The 20,898-nt window shown below is 52.5% G+C and overlaps 5 protein-coding genes across 5 annotated transcripts; 1 reads left to right on the top strand and 4 right to left on the bottom strand.

Moving 5' to 3' along the window:
• Positions 1-367: 367 nt before the first annotated feature.
• Positions 368-2,127, bottom strand: DML1 (mtDNA inheritance, partitioning of the mitochondrial organelle; the record flags this gene model as incomplete). Its single annotated transcript, XM_049382802.1, has 4 exons — positions 368-635; positions 730-1,295; positions 1,346-2,005; positions 2,056-2,127. The coding sequence occupies 4 exons, from the start codon at positions 2,125-2,127 to the stop codon at positions 368-370; spliced, it is 1,566 nt and encodes a 521-aa protein (XP_049248320.1).
• Positions 2,128-2,435: 308 nt separating this feature from the next.
• Positions 2,436-3,524, bottom strand: J4E84_000158 (uncharacterized protein; the record flags this gene model as incomplete). Its single annotated transcript, XM_049382801.1, has 1 exon — positions 2,436-3,524. The coding sequence occupies one exon, from the start codon at positions 3,522-3,524 to the stop codon at positions 2,436-2,438; it is 1,089 nt and encodes a 362-aa protein (XP_049248319.1).
• Positions 3,525-3,824: 300 nt separating this feature from the next.
• J4E84_000157 (uncharacterized protein) lies at positions 3,825-4,685 on the top strand (the record flags this gene model as incomplete). The annotated part of the gene is made up of 2 exons (XM_049382800.1): positions 3,825-3,907; positions 3,968-4,685. The coding sequence occupies 2 exons, from the start codon at positions 3,825-3,827 to the stop codon at positions 4,683-4,685; spliced, it is 801 nt and encodes a 266-aa protein (XP_049248318.1).
• Positions 4,686-11,513: 6,828 nt separating this feature from the next.
• J4E84_000156 (uncharacterized protein) lies at positions 11,514-12,665 on the bottom strand (the record flags this gene model as incomplete). The annotated part of the gene is made up of 1 exon (XM_049382799.1): positions 11,514-12,665. One exon carries the CDS (start codon positions 12,663-12,665, stop codon positions 11,514-11,516), a length of 1,152 nt encoding a protein of 383 aa, XP_049248317.1.
• Positions 12,666-17,275: 4,610 nt separating this feature from the next.
• On the bottom strand, positions 17,276-19,936 carry J4E84_000155 (uncharacterized protein; the record flags this gene model as incomplete). Its single annotated transcript, XM_049382798.1, has 1 exon — positions 17,276-19,936. One exon carries the CDS (start codon positions 19,934-19,936, stop codon positions 17,276-17,278), a length of 2,661 nt encoding a protein of 886 aa, XP_049248316.1.
• Positions 19,937-20,898: the final 962 nt, after the last annotated feature.

Below are 20,898 nucleotides of genomic sequence, written 5' to 3'. Positions count from 1 at the left end.
ACTAATTCACTATGATGTCAGTATGGGAATTCATCGCATGCTCTTCCAAAGCCGAGCTCCATGTGGTTCAATCTTTCCACGTTCGGTCTTCCCTGTACCGCCATGGCGGCGCCTCAACGTCCGTCAGATGTCGCAGTGCTTGCTCAGTGATGGAAAGCTCTCCAGAAAGTCCGGCCCTGCTTAACCGCTAGGAGTAGCGCAAACGTATGTGTTGTAGTGGTGTCACCAGAGTGTTGTGTCGCGGATCAATCAGTCGTGGCTGACGGTAAAATCCTTGTGTATTGAGGCCGGTGGCAGACGCGCTGTCGTTTCCACGAAGACGCTGTGCGCCAGCCACGCGTAAGACATCAAGCTCGTTGCGACGCGACTAATCGTCGTCATCGCTTTCCGTTCCGCTATCCCAGCCTTCATCGTATTCTTCCGCGAGGACTTGTAAGCCGTTGCATAGCGCTTCCTTTTCTTCAATGCCACCCATTCGCTTGACGATCTGCTCGACTGCTCGGATCTGATCAGCGACAGTGGTACTTGTCGTCAGCCCCGTATGTACAGCAAGCTTAGTGGAATGACCGGACCCTACGTCCAGCATCGAACGAGGAAAGCTGTCAAGCAAATGAAATAGTAGCGGTGCAGCAAATCTGAAACGCGTCAGCCTGAATTCCTCGCTTTGCGCCCAATTTGCAAGCGCTGATAATACGATATACGCATCGATGGTGATGAAGTGACACATACCTTTGCACTGCTGGTCCGTTATCGAACCTGTCATGAGGATCACGTTCGTTATCTTCAGACAGGGCCCACTCTCCACGAGAAGCCTCCGCTCGCCCAAAAACGTGCTCTTTCTTTCCTTTCCTGGTGGCCGTTCTATAATCGCGAGTGAAGGTATCAATGTCGAAATGGCTTAGTCGATCGTCGCCCTCACTTGTCTGCCTTGATGTCATGGAACCAACCTTTTCCGCTTTCTCGGCTTCATCGAAAGCCTTATCTGACAGTACCTCCGGATCTGCAGCACTCATCTCGAGCTTCGCTATACGTCGTTTCCCGGTACTGTTGATAGTGTTTTCCAAGTCCTGAAGCGTTCCGCGTCCGCCCAAAGATGCTCTCAAACGTGAGGATATGGTCATGCTTTCCAGACCCATGACTTGTAAAGCTGCAATATGCCAGGGAGAAGTCGCATCTAACGATAGATAGCCCGGTAGTTTGGCAGGGATATTCGACATCGGGACGTATACTGACGACTGCTCCCCAAGTATTTGAAGAGATCGCGCAGAATTCGCCACTTGTTGTATGCGTCTTTCCTGCTCTATGTTAGTCTTGAGTTTCTCCAAAAACCTGAATAGGAACGTACCCGAGGGGTCGACGAGTTGGCACCATGGTCACCTAAGCCCCACGTCCAAATGCTCATCTTGCCGTATTCGTCTCTAAGCCTCTCAAGCCATCCCGAGGCCCAACCACCCCAGGCGTCATCAACACCCGTGAAGATCTGGAGCCCTTGAATGCCATCACATTCTTCGACGAATGGTCGTAGATCTCTGTCAACCAGATCTACTTCCCTTTCAAGCTTCTCGAAAAGCTCCATTCCTACGTCCCAGCTCTCAAAGGGCATGAGCTTGTCGTTGACGTCGAACTCCGACAGCTGAACAATGGACTTTGGATGGTAGTAGACACGGCTATAATCTGACCAATATCTGACAGACGATGTACTGAGCGGAGGAGGCTGTAGGCCGGCATCGAGGTGCTCTTGATAGGCTGATTGCGGGATAGTCTCTGTCGCGCGTTGAACAATAGGCTTTGATGGCCAAACGCCGTTCTGATCCAATATGCTCCTGTCATCTTCGGCCTCGTACAGCGCATTGATCTTTCTCATGCTACCAAAAGCACCTTTGAGATCGTATATGAGCGTCCTTGGCGTGAAAGTATCGGACCCATCTGGAGCAACGCCTGGCCTGAACAGTATGTCATGGTTCACAGGCGACTCTGGCTCAGGTGGATATGTGAAGTAGGATTCCTGCGGAAATATTAGATGATGCGGCAGAACGCCAAGAACTCGCGACTTACTTGTGTGTTCCAGAAATGAGTGCCCAGGTAGTTGCTCTGCTTGCCGAACTGTAAAGTCACGATTTCGTGCATGGCGACAAATGAGGTGTAGTCTGTTCCAGGAACGGGGTAAATACACGATGTCTTGGTGTTGATGTGAGAGCGAGAGATGAGTTGACTGGCGATGGTGCAGGCGGAGATAAACGGTGATTGGTGAGATCAAGCTCTGTCATTGCCCCGCACGTGCACACGCGATGAGGAAAGAACGACTCCACCAAGTTGTTGACAACGACCTGTGGCGCGACTAACGAAAAGGCCGTGTCTTCGTAAACGTTTCCGCAGTGTAAAGCAATGAGGTGGTTGATTTACATACAAATACTCGATCATCCTATTCAACTCACTTAGCCCATGAGCTGCAACTGATCCGTTGGCGGCCATCTCGTCTGCGCAAAGCTCAAACACCGCTTGATACTCTGCAGATACTTCCGGGTCATCTCGTCACTCATGATATGCGCCGCATTCTTATCGCTCTCGTGCAGCTTTTCTCGCGCGCTTCTCTCGTGAATACCCACCATGGTAACACCAATAGGCCACGCCGCTTTGCCGATACTGAGACGTAGATAACCATCGTTCGCGTCGACGTATCTTCGCTCCTGTGCAGCGTGCACAATCTCCACAACGGGCTCGACGATACTGTCTGGAAGGTCAAACTTCTCTAGCTTCTTGAACAGTGGTCGCATGTTCTCGCGCGCTTGTACCATGGCTGCGTAGGCTTGTTTTCCTTGGTAGCTCTCTTTGACTTCGGGGTCTCGACGTAGGAGCGTGAGGTCCCATTCTTTCAGCACCATGGTGAAGTAGCTCGCCAATTGTCTGAAGAGGAACTCGCGGCCCTCCTTGTCCTTGGGTACTTGGGGGCTGACCTTCATGTCCTTCTCCGGCACGAGTTGTAGTGTTGTGGGTATCGGACCGTCCGTCATGATGGCTGCTAGGCTGTCTGCGCCGACGCGCTTCTTGTATCGCTTCAGGCGTTGTTTGTGTGTCTCGCCGAATAGCCGCGCTGGCTCATCGAGGGCTCTTAGCTTTGCGACTAGTTCTTCGTCTTCGATATCTTCGTCTTCGGGGACTGGTGTGCCGTCTCCTTCGCCGTCCTTCTTCTTAGGCGGGAGATCAGGGAGACCTAGCCGCTTTCGCCGCTGTCTCTCTTCTGCTTCTTCCTCTTCTTCCCTTATGCGTCTTGATTCCTCGGCCATGCGCATGCGCTTTTCCCGACGCTCGGCCTCCCTCTCGGCTTCATCTTCTTCGGCTTTGCGCTTCTTCTCGTGACGTTCTCGCCGTGCCTTCTCCGCGGCTTCTTGTTCGGCGACGTATGCGGTTTGCCGTTGCGCTTCGATTTCGCTGCGCTTTAGGTACTTTTTCTCGGTCGATTCGGCTGGTGAGGCTGTGTCTTTGCCCTTTTTGATGTGTGCGGACATCAACTTTGCGAAATCCATGTTGGCGACTGTGATGTTCGGGGTCTAAAGTGAGTCAATGTGTCGAAGATGAGTCAGTGTTGGTTGCGACGTGGAGTCTCACCTGCGCTGGAAGGTACGTGCCGAGGAACGACGCTAGTGGGAGCTCTCCGCGTCCCGGTCGCGTTCCTTCTCCCCCGAATCTCCAAACACATTCACATCTTGCGCCTGACGTCACCTCCTCACGACTTTCCTAGCGAGTTGTCGCTACGCCCCTGCGAATCTCGAAGCATCTTGAATACATTGACTAGCCTGGCTACCCACAAGGCTGCAGACCTCACAATGGCTGCTCCCGCGAAGATTGACCGTCAAACAACGACGCCCTTCTTGTTGCGCCTCTTCTTCAAGCAGAACTCATTCCATAGGTGCGCATTTCCCATAGTCTTATAAATGTATGAAGCGAACAGAGTACTGATAAGCCAAAGACTGGACGAGTTCGATCCGACACTACCGCGTCTCCCAACCAACGTCCAAATCTACACATGGCAGAGCTGTAGTCTGCGAGAGCTATGCACACTACTCCTGAGCGCAGTACCAACATTACTACCGCAGCCGTACTCCGGATCGCGCATCGCATTTCGACTCGTATACCCAGACATCCAAGGCTCAAACCGACCAGGCGCGCCAGGGCGATTCATATCGCGCGACATAGGCTCCGTCATTGTAGGCGCGCGCCCAAGAGATGAGGATACGGATATGGAAGGCGTTGAAGGAGGAAGTGTCACAGAAGCTCTCAAGCAACTTGACGGCGACGCAGACAAGACACTGGGGGACGTCAGATTTATGATAGGCGACTATGTGGCATGCGCTATACTCCCACCGCTGCCCGATGGCAGTGTACCGGCCGCACCTCCGCCACTATCTGGTCCCGGTAGAGGACCGCCCTCAGGACCGTACGGCGGACGGCCGCGTGAGAACGGCTTCGGTGGACGGGGAGACTATGGTGGCTTCGGCAGAGGTGGACGGGATGGTGGAAGCAGATTCGACGATCGGAGGTTAAGTGGAGGAGGCGTGCCATTTGGCGAATGGAGAAGAGGTGAAGCGCCACCAGATCGAGAGCTGGGCTTTGGAAGAGGGGGTAGAGGGGGACGAGGAGGTGGAGATGACTGGCGCGACCGAGGAAGAGGACGGGGACGATGGTAGTGCAAGACTCTGACTACAAGTTCATGACACAGCTGCGGCGACTCAGTAGGATTCTCGGCGCGGCACAAGCCATGATGGCGCCCAAGCAAGCAGCTTTACGAAATACCAAGTCACCATCTGAAGCCGGTGAGTCACTATGACCGCTCGTAGGATGAGTTAACATTGAGGTTGACGGATACATCGTAGCATTACCCAGTCTATCGAGTCGCTATCAAGCTTCGAATTCGTCTCCATGCTTCAGCAACGTGCGATCTTCCTTCCCTTCGCCTCCTTGTCGCCGTAAATTCTACCACACCAACTCGTCCTCGCGAACTGTTCCCTCATCGTAGCCACAGATTCACCACACCAACTCGCCTTCCCAACATCTGTGCTCGTTGTAGCCACAAAACCCACAATACGACGTCACTGTTTGGATGACTTCTCTGCTTCGATTTTGTCCAATAGGTTTTCGTAGGCGGTCACTACGTCCGACGCAGCTGAACCTACGGAGCGTACCTCCTTCGTGCCCGCGAGGTAGACTACAGCGATGTTCTGGTCGGTGTTGTTCTTGTGCCCAAACTCGTATTCTTGAGGGTATGAGGACTCTTCACTTCCGTCGAACGGAGCTTCGTTGAGAATGTCTGCAGACGTGTACGTTAATGGGAATCCGATATAGAAAGCGGTAAGTAAACTCGCCCTCAATCTGCCTCTGCAATCGCACTACCTTTGCCTCGTCCTTCTTGCTCAATGTGGACTTGTTGACGACAGCAGTTTGCTCAATGCATGCGTTTGGTATTGTGGACGCTGTCCGGGGCATGTGCAGTATCCGAAGAAGGGTATATTGGTAATAAAGAATACATGATAGCGCGCGCAGTGGTTTTGATCATGGTGGTGAGTCTTTTGGTGTGAATGTGTGAATGTGACTGTGTGGAAGTGACATTGCGTGGGAGTGACTAGGACTGACTCTTGTCACTGTAGCGTGGAGGATGTTGACGAACATACGAACAATCTACATGAGCTATCGCAGGATCCAACAGCATAAATGTCTTCAAAGGCTTGTTGAGGTGTGATCTCAAGATTAGCTTGAAGTATACAAACGAGTCGGAGGTGATGATATTGCCCTGTTCAAAGTTCATGTAGGCTCAAACTGTCTGACTTCTGGAGTCTTTCTTCGACGAAATTAACATTGTATGCCCATATATCAGACTTGGTACTCTTCTCTCGGTTTCGTGCGTGAATGTAAGTTTCATGTGTGGTGTAGATATTTATACTAAGGAATGGTAATAGCGACTGGACGTGTAGTGGATCCCGTCCCATTTCGGTTAGTGCCATACCATCCAATGAAAGCGGGGCCCCTCGTATGTTGCGAAGGACACATTCCCACCACCGTCCACGCGCCTCCCGCATGTCTACGGTGTGCGAAGTGACTTCCAGACCAACGATATGGCGCATAATTTTCATTACCAGGCGCTCGATAACGGCCTTTCACAGATACGAGTCTTCAGCCTGTTTCCAGCATCTGATCATCATGCACCATTGCGAGGCAGGCTCCACACCGAACACTTCTCACCAACTCCGCCGATTTATGAAGCGATTTCATATGTGTGGGCGGAGTGGCCAGGGGAAGAAGTGCTCGAGGTGAATGATGACGAAATGGTGATAACTTACAACCTCGCTTCCGTTCTGAGACGCGTTCGATATACAGATCGGATACGAGATTTGTGGATAGATGCCGTGTGTATCGACCAAAGCAGTCCAGAAGAGAAGTCTCAGCAGGTCAGAAAGATGCATCGAATCTATTCGTCAGCGTCAAGGGTGCTTATCTGGCTGGGTACAAAGGTACTCTCGCGTATGAGGGATTGCAATGATCAGAAACTCTGGATGAGTGACGAAGAGTCAAGTGAAGAGATAAATCACGTTATGGATTATCTAGAACGCTTGCAAAACCAGGGATTTGAGGGTATCGAAAAGGAAGAGATCAAATTCAAAGTTGAAACGGAACCTTTGTTCGCCTGTAAATGGTGGAAACGCGTTTGGACCATTCAAGAAGGTGTGGTAGCCAACGAACACTCGCTCGTACTCTGGGGGTCTCGAGAGATCTCGTGGGCAAGCCTTTTCGACTTAGTGGAACGTGTGAACTTGTTAGGTCAAGTTCGTAATCCCGAGAGATTCTGGGAACTTCCGATTTCAAAGTTTGTACGAATTTACCAGCGTTACCGTCTGGTTGGGACGATACCTTTGGAGGATCTTATATACGTGTCATATGGAAGATCAGCGTCCGATCCCCGGGATCTCGTATATGCTCTTCTTGGTCTCGTAGAAAGACAGCCACTGGAACCTTTCGAGCCCGATTATACGCAGAAAACTACGTGGGCATTCCAGAAAGCCGTCGTCGGCGTTATGAAAGAGCGGAAAGACCTGGAATTCTTGTTGAACATTGTGCTGCGGCGATCCGAAGTGAATTGGACTGAGAAGCCTTCTTGGTCCCACGATTTCACGGAGGAAACACTCCTGCTGTCTCTCCGCCTCAAGGACTATCTGTTTCGCCGCTACGACCTCGTGCAGGAGGGCGCAAGCACTGGACGAAAATTTTCTAGCGTTCAGCATGACGAGCAGGCGAGTACTATCAAGATCACTGGCGCCATCGTTGGACAGGTCGCAGAAACCCAGATGATTTTTACGGATTGCTACAGCGAATTGGCCAGGGACAAACACAACTCCATGTTTTACAGCCTCTTCCTCCGTCAGCACCTGAATGCATTCGTGCCATGGCTTTTACAGACACTACAAGACTTTACTCATATCGCTCGAAAAGCATGGAGTAAGCGCTTCTTGCCGGACGAGGTCAACGCAAAGGTAGAAAGAGGTGACGTTTGGCGTGTCGCTTTAGATGGACGGAGTGTGGACAACCTGAAGTCGCGCATCAAGCAACCGATGCCCAAAGCTCTCGTAGATGAATGGGAAGTCCTCCAGCGCTATTCAGCGCTCGATACCTGGCGACATATGCTTTCTCAGGAAAAGAACGGTCTGGCCGAGGATCCAGAATTCAGCATTGCGAAGTCATTATACCGCCACATGATAAGCATTTTTAGTATATACCCACGTTGGAAAGGGTGCCTTTTCACGACGACAAGCGGCTATGTTGCATCTGCGGGTATGAAAGTTCAAAGCGGTGATGTAGTGTGTATCCTCTTTGGATGCCTCCTACCACTGGTTTTGAGACCACAGAACGATGGAACTTACATCATTGTCGATGCTGCTTATGTGGAAGGAATAATGGAGGGGGAATTCCTCCAAGACAGGTCAAGCTACACGGATACAGAGTTCGTCATCAGTTGAGTGGCTTTAGTGAAAGCTGTGGCATTCCTGGAATCTGCCTTGAGGTTTTAGGTCTGGCACTCAGGAGGTCACTGTTGCACAGTGTATCTTCCGAATTTCCGTAGCGTCAAGTCTTCTATATTGCGTAGCCAAAGTGCCATCGCGACTGAGCGAAGGACGACATAGGCCTGCCTCGAATCGTGAACGCAGCGAATCATCGCAACATGGATGCGCCCGAATCCATCATTCGATCACAGCACGATTCTCATGCCGGAAAGCGGCATATAGCAGACCACACCGATGACTGGACTACCCGTCGGCACGCGAACGTCCTTCAGTATCCAAGAAACGTCCCCCAGCTCATGGTCATTTCCCCCTCCATCAACATCATCTCAACGTATTGTATCACCTTAGTCGTCATGCGGTGGTAATAATAGCACTTTTGGCGTGCTGCAAGCTGAGGTGGTGTGTTGGACCTTACGATTGAGGACGAGGAGGTGTGGAGGCAAAGCAGGCGGTGTCGCATGCACGCCCGCCCATACACACATGAGCCATCCATTGCAGCATCAAGGGACAGTGAACGTCATCGCACCTCCAGCAAGATTGTTGGTTCTATTGTTAAGCTCCAATTCACAGCTTAGCAGACATCATTGTTCTAGAAGGCTGGAAACTTGGAGTCGCACAGTCCACTTCCTAGCGTTGATAAGCTGGAAGGTCTGGAAGACCACACGGCTGAATGGACCACTAGGACTGGCAGCCACTACCGGCATTCCTCCACCAACTCTGCTCGGGCCGCTGAACGGTCGACTGCCCGCCTGCATGCGTAGCATGGAACGTCTTTGCAAACGTCTACGCAAGGGCTTTGTCCTTTCGTCAGTGATGCGTCTATCGACCGCTTTCCTGCAAGCGAGGAGATGTTGATCAGACGATCCGTACTACACGCTAGAGGCGAAGGAAGAGCGCAGGATCGCTACCTCGTTGAGGGGTAGACGCCGTCTACGAAGGCGTGACGAAACGGGTGCGCGGCAATCCCGGCAATCACAGCGGAAGCTATCGCTAGCGGGGAGTTGGATGATGATGTTGCAGGATGCATCGAAGAAAGTCATCATGGCTCAATGAAGGTGCGACACGAAATCTACACCGCATGTCGCGCGAGGTACTGATCGCCAATACAGCACAAGCTAGTGGTGTGTAGCAAGTCGACCCATGTACAGAGGCTTCATGTGCAGATGCTGCCTTCTACCTGGAGGCCTTGGACTTGGGCGGGGCACAGACTTACGCAGCCAGTCAAGATTGGTGTGATGCGTTCGATTCGATCATATCTCGATTCGAATCATGCAAGAGCTTGGGCCTTGCTGCATCATGCTCAGCGCATGTCTGGGGCTCAGTGGAAGATTGGAGATGTGCGCGTGCCCAACCATCATTCTGATGGTGTTCAAACCTCATCCAGAAAGCCCGCATACTGTGTGAAGCCATCGTATGCAAGGGCGATGATGAGTTGAAGCTACGGTCGGTACCTGCCTCAACTCAAAGGGCCGGCAGTGTCCTATCTAGCCCCGGGCCGAACGGTGAAGCGGGTGTTGTGTCGAACGATGAACGGCCAATCACTGGAATTCTCTGTTGTAATCTGTAAGGCCAGTCTCGAGTGTGGGGTAGTGGGTCATCTGCCAGCAGGTAGCGCAGAAGCGCGGTCAGTTCGGATTGGGAAGGCGATATAGGTGAGCTGCCCATATTTTCGACGCTTTCGGACATATTTTCAACAGAAACTGTACGTCTACGGCAAAGTCGCTCTACATCAGGATGTGCTTGTTGTTGGGTTCTTTTTTTGGGGGTGTGAAGGACGTGTTGGGTGTCATCGTTCTTACTTGATCTTTCGCGTCTATAATATGTCATTTTACTGTTTTCATGTCAGCAAATATGTCTGGACAAAGCGTTTCGTGGGTTACCAGAAGTAGACTGCATCCTTTGTTCTTCCTACGGTGTATCATGGTGTGACCCAGAGGCGCTCTTACCCCTTCTCACGCCAGACTGATCCTATCTACATGCGTTCTTACGGTCTTCGCAGCCCATATTTCTCCAAGATTTCCACCACGAGCTCCACGTATAGACATGCGACTGTAGCGCCAGTGACGTCGCCGTTGGAATAGATACCCTGTCATTCTGTACTACAAATGCATCCTACTCCTACAACAACTGTGCGAGGCCCTACTTTCGTACGAGACTACTCTGCGTGCATGAGTGAGCCCTCAGACTAGGCGGTTAATGCGGGTGAATTGCAGATTCTAATCTGAGAAGGGGTGCTGCGCCGGGTTGTGGCTTGCTGTGCCGCACTCTCGTTGGCTCCTCTAAGCGCTGCGGCGCGCGGAAAACTGATAGGCCTTCCCATACGTCGATTCGAGCGGCGCACGAACCGCAATGGCAGACCAGTGTCTTTTCTTTCACCGCGATTATGCTGGTCGATCCAATGATTTTGTTCCGGTGAGCATGCATTCCCAATCTCAACGCATTCTCGAGGTTGAGGTTGGGGAGATGCAGACTTTCAGCGATTACAATTTCGCTTTGCCAGATGCGGGGAGACAAGTATCGGTGAAGGACCTGCAATCTGGATTGGTATTCCTCCCATCGTAAGATCGCATCTGGAATCGTAAATCGTACGACACTAACGTCCACATACAGCATACACACTTTCAGTCAATGATCATCCTTCGATCGTGGTCAGTGCGCGGGAACTTGTCTTCCTCGACGTTCACTCCTGCTTTCGCCAGGGCATTGACAGCTTACCTAGACATCCCTCACAGGGTACAACCCTGCTGCCATGCAGTGTGCTCATCTATCCGGCAAGTCAGGGAGCTAGCTCAAACCGCACGTCTCTCCTCTCCACGGAATCTAACGAACCGGGCGTTTTCCGCTGACAAGCACCTGCATGTCGCCTCTCCCTGTTCTGGGGCTGTGTGTAATCCGTGAGGGTGCCCCCAATCTTTTTCTGCGAATAAAGGTGATTGGCTGTATGTGATCTTCTGACCGATATTTATTCCTTCCATGCATGTTCGATCGAGGAATCAGTTCAGACTGATGCATTAGCGTGTAGTCGGACCAAGCTGTCGCAGTTGTCGATGATTGCCATGCTGGGACGACTCGCTAGGCGCAACGAAAGACGCTGAAATCCATCCTCGGTGTTGGGGGCCGGATAACGAGTAATGTTAAGCGAAACGCCTCATGAGGCGCTGTTCAACTGGTCGTTAGAGGGGCGTGTCGAAAACTCTGTTTCTGGCCTTTCAGGTGACACCTAGGAGGGTCAAGATTGCGAAAAGACAGCAAGGTGTTCATTAAGATTTTATGGTCATTCATACAGCTATGCGCGCTAAAGAGATCTATGAACAGTAGAGAATTAGAAGAAATGGTACAGAAGCATGCCGAAGCACGATGATGACTTGCCTCCCCAGCGCCAGGTACCCTCAAAAAGTAATGTAAAATAAGAAGAAGAAATCATGTAAACATCATAAGCAGTGACACGAAGCGCACTACTTTCAATCAAAGCTTCGCTCTCATGTTCCTTTCCTTCAGCAGGTTCAGTTTCATCTTGAGACGTCTGATGAGCGGCCGCTCCTTGGGACCGAGAATTGCCTTCAACTCGGGAATGCTCATCTTGTTGTTCTTTCCTGCTCTGCCTCCACGGTTCACGTGCGTCCAGTAGTGATCGCGAAGGTTGTCGCCCCTAGAGAAGGTCTTGGGACACACTTTGCAGAAATGGCACCTGTCATTGCCATGGACAGTCCTGACGTGGCGTCGAAGATGTTCCGGTCGTTGGAATCTTTTAGGGCATGGGACTCCAGTATGATCCTTGTCATCTAGAGGACATTGCCAGTGCCTTACGTCAAGCGTGTGGTGAAGGGGATACGAAGCAGGATTCTCGCCCCATTTTCCGAGCTTCATGACGTTGGCATTCGCTCCAGACCGCCGGGAGGACGAGTATGACGAACCGTGCAACGAGGCATCATCATCACTCTCAGAGTCTTCGGATTCTGAGTCGCTTTCCTTCTCACTGTGTCCAGCGTCACTAGCCAGTTCCTTCTTCAAGGGCCCTGGGTTAGCAACCCTGGCAGTAGCAAAGGGAGCTGGTGCGTGGTAGGGAATGTATGCCGGGGCTACTGAAGGGCCAGAGTGAGGGACGTATTGCTGAACCGGTTGCAGTGACATCTGCTCGCAGGCTGGACCACCGTGGTAAGGTAACGAAAACTGTTGCGAGCCCCATGTGGGAAGATCTGGGTAACTCGGTCTCCAGACATGTTCTGGTTCTGCTGCCCAGGTTTCGTGGTTGACTGGAGAGCGAACATGATGGAATGCCGGGCTTTCGACGTTATCGTACATTGGCATGCCGGTGTAAGGTGGCGTGGGAATGCTCTCGTTGTGGCTTATGGAAGAACTTGTGGACATTGGACTGCCACAGCCTGGTCCCTCGAGTAGCCATGGATCGAAGGCGTCTATCGGAGCGCTCAATGATCGCGTAGTTGATGTCTCGCGAGCAAGGTGGTGGAAAGACATCCGTTCATCGTACGATCCGTTACCATGCTTCATGGGGATAGGCTCATGCGAATCACATCGGGAGAGATCCTGTGATCCCGGATAGTCCACCACGTATTGGTAAGGGCTCGAAGTGAAGGACTGGACACGTCGTTGCTCCATTATGGCGAGGTAAGACTAATGCTCAGTCAGTTATGCTTACAAGTGTCGAGTACATAGACATACTGTGTAGGTAGAATGTGAATATGTAATGAACAATGTGAGAGTCGTATAAAGACAAGAGTATGGCAGAGTGCTTGGTGAATGTGAGACCTGAGGTTGATTGTTACACTGGCAGGACCGCGCCAACATAATATAGATCAGATGCAATAGCGAGCGCTCAACCATGCCACAGGCTCCGAGGAGTGGTTCATAGGGTTCAGCAGAGAAAGGAATGCTAACGATCGGTGAAAACGACGACCCAGCAGGTTGGTACCTGAGCGACTTGGCGTACTCGATGCCAGCATGCCGCTGCGTGCGTGCACAGCCTGACCGCGAACGAACAACGGCTCGAGCTAGCATGGGTAGACGAGCTAGTGTACGGCGTAGTCGAGCACTTGAGTCTTGAACGCTTCGGGCTTTGTTAGACGACCGAAGTTTTGCAGGCATGTATCCTAGTCGCAAAGTGCCTCATGTTTTTCTTGATAGCTGCTCTTCATCGAGTTCCAATATCCTGAATAAGGCCCCATCCGACAGACGCACGCTTCTAAGATGGTGGTTGGTAGGTACCCTTTCAAATGTGTACAGCAAGCAGCAGGGGCTAAGCTTTCAGTTGGCCACGAAGATCCATCTGATCAGGGTCTCGATGTGGGTGTGGTGCGCTCGCCTGGTGGCTTTTGCTCAACCGTTATTTAGCGTGGGGCAGCGTCAGATACGTGCTTTGACGTGTGGCAAAGATGGTTCGAGCGCCCAGAGTGCGGATGTTGTATACAGCTAACCGTGGTGAGTCCTTAGGAATGCAGAAGACGCACGCCTGTGACGAAGATAGAAGTGTTGGGTTTGACAGCTGGTTACTGGTTGATGCTGCAGGGACCTACCGTCGCCTACCAATTGGGGTAGACGAACCTGGGCTTCCTGCATTGAAGGCCGTGCTCGACCCAAGCTCTTTGATGCTGCGGCGAACTTGTTTCAGAGGCGTATGCTACAGCCACACATACTATTTGCAACTCCACCTATTCTAGATGGTGTTAGAAACCAATTCTCACCACGATAGCTGGCGGTAGTGGTCAACGTGGGAGTGTCTGGTCCTCTACATCTCTCGAGCTAGTTGGCATCTCACCAACGCGCCGTACTATGATTAAATCCTGGTCGTGACCTGAAATATGTTGAATCCCAAAAGGTGTGGAGATGTAACTTCACGTGTCCGAAGTAAGCAGTAGCCGCTGTGCCATAAGCGCTCTTGTTAAAATGTTTGGCCAGTTCGAGTTGGAAACCTGTAGAGTCAACATGAATGATCCTATATTTTGGATCGTTGTGAGGTACAACCTGGCAGTCCCATGAGACGCAGTTTGTGAGATACATGTCTCCACCGTAGTTCTGACCTGAAAGGAATCACTGCAATCTTGCATAAGGTGACGATGCGATACGAGCTGCAATGCGGCACAGTTTGGGGGCTCCATCATCGTAGCGGAGATCGTTTCGAGTCAGCAGCTGATCGACACTTTACAACCCCAGCTTGATCTCATCTTCAGTCGCGGAAGCCCAACTGAGCGGCGTATTGGCCGCCTTTTCCTTGGGCCACGACAGGGAGTCGAGGTTATCGACGTACGTTGTGTGCGAAATGAGCCAGCCAGGTTCAGCTAAATTGTGTACATGGATCCCACAACTTGTCAACTTGTGGCCTAGAGTTTGGGTAGCGGACCAAACTACAAAGACTGTAAAAGCGGGAGCAGTGGGTCTTTGGGCTTGGATGACATCCGGACCCAAGTGTCGTATCGAAGGACCCAGTACCAAGATGGCAATTTCGAGCGAATGCAAAGAATTGGTCTGAGCAGCCGCGGGGGAAGCGCGTGCCGCAGGTAGACTAAGGTTAGCTTCCTGAATCGTCAGCCGAAAGCCCCTACCCTGAACGTGACGGTGAGTTGATCAGCTTGAGTGGTCGATTATTCGAGACGATCATGCGTCCTCCGCCACTCACAAGTGTTTGATCTGACGGCAATCAACAGGAGCGCGGCTCGTGTATTGACACTCGCGAGAAGCGGTAGCTTCGTCACTGGCCAGTCGACGCCACGCATGAACCGGCCCATCACGTGTGTGGGCTGCTCTAGATTTGTTGCGAGCGTTTGACTGCACTCTCCACCTTCCGCTTTCAGCAAGAACGATAAGACGATATCTCCGTTGGCGCTAACGGGAATTATTCGAGGGGAATGCATCGACAGAAGGATTCCGTTGTGGCAGGGCCATGTTGAGCCATCCCCTGCGAGGCGTGCTGAATTTGTGCGCCTGAGAGGCTCTTTCCACACGAATTAAGCCTAGATGTCAATCGACGACAGGACAGATTGTTGTCAGGGCTGGTTGTCCATCGAATAGGCGATGAGCAGTAGCAGCGAGATGAACTTGTTAAGGAGTGACTTTCCTTGGTTGATCGAGCAGTAGCTGAGCACGGGAAACTAGCAGTGTATCGGTACCAGCGAGAAATGACGCGTGGTGCTGTGATATCGGAGGGGTACAGAGTCCTTTCGGAATAACTCCGTACTCTAGCGTGTATACACCTGCGCATCTGAGAAGATTCCCAAGTATTCGGATGTGCCGTATGACTACATGGATGGCTTGTCAGCATCTAGTCATGACTCGTCTTGAACATACAAGGTAAAGCGAAGTTTTGTAGGCTGGCCCCCAGCCGTCAGACGCGACCGAAGCCACGAGCTCCTTACCCCCGCATTGATACCAGTGCGGAATGCTAAAGAGTGCACTGTCTGTTACCGCATCCCCGACGAGACAGTTTTATCCCCGCTGCACATCATCGCGTGACAGTCCGGGATTGGTTGGTGATGTGACGTGATGGTCAGAGCTGCATACGCGCGCTTAAATGAAGGATCGCGACTTCGTGACGAATTCGAGGCCGAAATCTCGCTTCGCTGCAGCGAACCTGAGTTGGTTGAAATCGATCTCAGTAGGAGCTGTTGCTGCTCATTGATCCAGATGGGGCAGATAGAGCGATTGGCGATGTGATCGCGATGATGGGGAAGACGGAGGCTCGGAGTGAGATTAGCGGAAGGCTGGGTACGGTACCAGATGGCCTAACGGGCAATGCCAAGCCCACTAGCCTCAAACGGAAAGGACCTCTTCGCACGCAACAATCCATGGATCTGGCTGTGCGCACCACCGGAGCTGTTCCCACCGGCTGATCTTTCTGTTCGCATTCCGTCACGCGGCATGCGCGTTTCCAAGCCAGTTTTTGACTTGACACTCTAAGCGCAGCCTATAGGGGTCTGTTAGTGCTACATGCCCAGGTGACATGGCTGATGTACCAGACTGCAGAACTTCGTCACGATAGAGTGCTCTCGAATATCGAGTCGTTCATGCCGTGGTTGACAAGACGCAATACCATTATAGAGAAGTCTAGTATCTCACACGAGGTGCTGGATAACGATGTGGGTGGCTCAGCATATCTCGATCGAGCTGAGCAACGTGATCAACATCCCCCTTTACTAATCACACATGTACCCCTTGACTCGATTCGAGTGCAGCAATCCTCTGTGACTCATGGTCAATTGCAGCACTATAGCAACTTGCATCAACCAGCTCTGCTTTTTCCTTAAGTGCATGAGCCCAGATTGGTACCGGCCTTGGAACTGAGCGATTTACTGCGGAACCCCAACATGGGGGAACCCTTCAGTCGAAGGTCATAGATTTGGAATTCCCACCACGTCTTTCTTGAGTTGGTTTGGAATCATCAGCTTGGTCATTGAACACGGAAAGACTGGCGCGATTGACGTCAGCATCATCAAGAGAAATCGAAGTCCTCAAGTAAACATCTGTTTGCGATGCCTTTCCATCTCTTCTCCACTCAGAAGCTCTCGAACGCTCATTCCCGTTTCAAAACAGATGTACATTCCAGGTCTTCCCAAGTTTTCAGCAGTTAACAAAAAGCAACACCATTGCGAACCCTCCACGATCCCCGAACCATCTACACGTCCTAGTCAAGACTCCTAGTCAAGACCCCAGCGCAAAACACACAAGATGACCTCGGGACGTTACATCAAGGGCGCAACAAAGCCAGTTAGGTACGTGCCCACCCACTACCAAAACATGACTTCGTTACGAACTCGAACCCAACGCGCCGCACACGAGGGCCCGCCCGTACCGTCCGCCGCGTCGCATCGCCTGTAGCCGCCTTCCGCTCCGCTCCACCGTTCACTCGCAGATCGCGACGCCCAGCGAACCTTTGTACGAGGGGGTCGCGCCGAGAGAAGGGCCGATGGAGACACACGAGGAACGCGATTGTTGGAGAAGGGCAGATGGCTTGGCGGACACCAGAGTGATTTCGTTGTTTGTTGCGACGAGCTCGTGGATGCTGGTCGAGAGGTGTGTGTTTTTGTCAGGGCTGTTGAGACTACTGGCGTGAGGATCATACATTTTGCCTAAGAAAACTGCTGCCTTTGCATAGCACAGAGACATTGCATCGAAGTTCAAGTACAAATCTACACATCACAAGAAAGGAAGCACTATGTCCATGAAGTTGATCTAATCTCATTGACTCTAGGTAGAAATATGTAGGCACCTCTATAATCTCACCGCGCCCCAGCCCCCATCCCAACGCCATTCCTCCTCGCATGGATAACAGCACAAAGACACCGCCCTACAGCCTCCAAATCACCAAGAAGAGTGACATGCCCGCGGTCGCTCGAGACGACACCGCCCCGTACTACACTATACCCAGTAGGCACCATAGCCGCACGAGCGAGTACCACGCCGTCGCCGCTCGCAAATGCAAGCTCGTCATACACGTCTGCGCGCTTGATGGCTTCTTTGCTTTCTACCTTTGCGCCATATACCGTTGGTGTGGACTTGCCGTAGATGAGTGCGATGGGTGGGTATGCGTTCGACGTCGTGTGTTCAGGGCGGTGGTCGAGTTCTTGTTTGAACGCTTTGACTTCAGCGAGGGTTCGCGCGAGATACTCCACGGCTTTGTCGTAAGGGATCGTGACATCGGTCGCGGGGTTCGGCTCTTTGGATGTCTCGATGTTGTGTTCGTGGCCCATCTGTGGTCCCATGCCTGCTTGTTCTGCGCTTCCTTCTGTGACGTTGTTCGCGGCGTTACGAGCTACGTCGGCTGCGTCTTTTGCGGTGCTGCTTTTGCGAGTGGAGAAGGTTGGGAGTGATGAGGAGACGGCGTTCATCAGGCCACTAACGCTGAAGTTGCTGTCTTTGGGTTGTTCGGGGCGGGGCAGAGGTGCTGCTATACATGGTGAGAGGCGGTGTTCTTTCCATGTATTGACGTCGAAGAAGTCTACAGGGTACTCTTCTTTCGTGCGCTTGTTGATGAAGCACTTTCCATCGAGAGGCAGAAGAGCGTAGGATGTTCGAATGCTAAAGTTTACTTGTGCTGTTAGCACGCGTGAGGAGAAGAGGACATCGTCGCCGTTGCGGAATGGACCGAGGATATTCACGCAGCGTTGAGGCACACCGGCATATACAACACCGGCTACTAGATCGGGACGCTGGTTGATAACATGTCGCGTGATCAAGCCGCCTAATGAGTGTGCGACGATAACGGCACCACGCTTCTCTGGAGGGACGCCTGGCTGATTACAGGGCAGCGACTCTAAGAATTGTATCATCCGCCGACTGAGGAAGTGCGGAGAGAGCCGCCAGTCATAACCGTAGTTGTGGACCCTGAGTTTACCATCCTTGACGTTATCGCATGCATTCAGACGCTTGAACAGGCGCTTGGCTATATCGACGGGGCCAATATGGGTCAGCATGCCGCTGGGTATAATGCTCTCCTCCATGCGCTCATCCGCATCTGGGTCCAAAGGTACCTCCAAGTCTACCTTGCGTAGGTTTAGCCCGACTTTTATGGGCACCCAGAGCTGTCGATGGGGCGGTTCGGCTGAGCGCAAGATGGAACCTCGATAGCCTCCCAACACGACCAAGTCCCCCTCAAGCTCTTGCAGAGCCTGTGTAAAGTATGGATGCGGCTCAAAGTCGCTGTCCCCACCTTTTGACGGCAGGCGCTTCTTCCTTGTCGAGTCGCGACGTGCTGCCGGTGCAGGCTCGTTTGGGCGGACATTGTCGGTTTCGCGGAGTCTAGACGCTATACTGGCATTGCGGGTTCTGAATATTTCGCTGCTGGACGATAGGTTGAAGTTTGGGAACGAAGGGCTTGGCAACTTGAAATTCGAGTCTTGCCAGCTGTCTCTGAGGGCCTTCAGCCTACTGTTGACCTGCTCTTGTACACTCTCGAAGCGCGTGTCGTCGCCGAGCGAAGACGCAAAAGACCTTGTGCGATATACGAGCAAAGAGCCCTCGGAATTGGACCGCCGTAACTTAGGCGCCGGTCGGTCGCTCGATATCTTAGGGGACGGTTGAAGGGTGTCGGTGCTCTCGTCGCTGAATTCGCGCTGGGGTATCGGAGCGGTATTGGGTTGCTGTGGCACCTGTACGAGGCTCCGCGATGCGCTCCTCGACTCTTTGGGTGTGGAATGGCTGGCGCCATCCTGTTGTGGTATGTCTCGGGCTGGTCCGCTGCTGGCGAAGGTATCTCTCCTCTTCCTGTCAGAGGTGCGTGGTTTCTCTGTATCGAGCGAGAGTGCGGAAAGACTCGGCAGCGAGAAGTGCATGTCTTTGTAGGATTTGGTGATAGACGTGGGCAGGGTGAAGGGCATGTATTTGCGCATCGTGTCCCCCATGGAGCCGCTCGAGGATGCCCGCCGTCTTCCAATCTGTAGGTGTTCGCGGAGTGTAGCTCGATGGTCGCCCGCCTTCTCCTTGTGGAATGTCTTCGGTCCTGCTCGCCATGGTGAAGGAAGTCGCGTTTGAGGGTCGGATTGCCGCTCGCGGTCGTCATTGCTCGATGTGTGCGTGGGTTTCGGCCTCACGTCAGCTCTCTGAACATCTTTGCTCGGTTCTGGACGCGGTGTCGTCTTTCTCAGTTCCGGTGTGGCATCGGTAGCTTCCTGCCAACCCTCGAAAAAGGCTCCGTCTTCCGTGTCCTCTAGGGCAGCAGCCTTTTCCGCAGCCGGCGTTTTCGGCGAAGTCAGACGCGTCTGCTGCTTTCCTATGCTAACTCCAATTGCTGACTGTGCTGTCTCGAGCCCAAACGCGCTTTCCTCCGGCGACTCGTCTTCGGAGGGTGTGAGGTCATCGTCGACGATAGAGGCGAATTGGATGTCGGCGAGGGCACTCTGGCGACGCTGGTGGTGGGTAGGGGCTATGGTTGTCTCTGCCATGGCAGGCTAGCCGTAGGAATTGGTAGGTGTCTGGGCTGCAAAAGTGGCCCGAAAGTTGGCGTTGTCATGTTTACGGTACATGCTCCTCCCGCAGTGTGGCAGTGTCAGCTTTCCGCCCGCTGCCGAAAGCAGCGACATTCATGGCCGACCATCCCAGTCATCCGACCCAGCTTCATCTCCATATCAGGGACGGACGAGCGACGGTCTATTGTAGGCGACAACGGTGCAATGACGGCAAGCGCGACGCATATATTACCAAGGGCAAATGTCACGTCCAAGAGCGTGTCATGTCGATCGCGTCACGCCAGCCCACGCCCACGCGCCACGACGCCACGTTTCGTCCTTAGTCAGCCCTTCACATGACGAATCACCCCTCATCCTTTGCAAACCATCCCGAGGCAGCGGCTCACTATAGCACACATTCGTTATCAGCAATCTCAATATCCATCCTTCGTTATCGTCGTATATTGACACGCGAGCGCTTTTGCCAGTGCGATAGCTGTTGTTCTTCTGGTTTCGGAAGGTTGCACGCAAGATGTGGACCTTCTTGCCCTACGAGATACCCACGGCATATTAGGTTCCGTGTGATATCTCTTCACGAAGAGTTCAATGGCTATGCAGCTCCTCGCGAAACGATCTTCCAAAATCTCTGGAAAATCTTAGCATGCGGCTCCGCGTCCTCCCGCTGATGCATGCAATCTAGCCTTCCGAGCCCGAGGTCGGATCGCACTCAGGAACAAGTCAGCCGATCTCCATCAGACCACCCCGGCTGCTTCTTAGTAACGCAATCGCAAGTTTGCGGGCTTTGTTCGCCAATTGAGTAACTTAACCCTAGGTGGAGCAAAGACTGGGCCTCATAACCCTTTGTTAGCCGAGCTATACTCTCGCGCCGAATGATCATCCCTTCCCGTACGACCGACAACAGGGCGACAACGAATGACAGACGTCACACTGAACTAGCA

The sequence above is a fragment of the Alternaria hordeiaustralica genome, assembly GCF_023758085.1.
Source record: "Alternaria hordeiaustralica strain BMP 2776 chromosome Unknown scaffold_1, whole genome shotgun sequence".
NCBI classification, from domain to species: Eukaryota; Fungi; Ascomycota; class Dothideomycetes; order Pleosporales; family Pleosporaceae; genus Alternaria; species Alternaria hordeiaustralica.
Note: the sequence above shows the minus strand (reverse complement) of the source record. Positions and strands in the feature narration are given on the sequence as shown.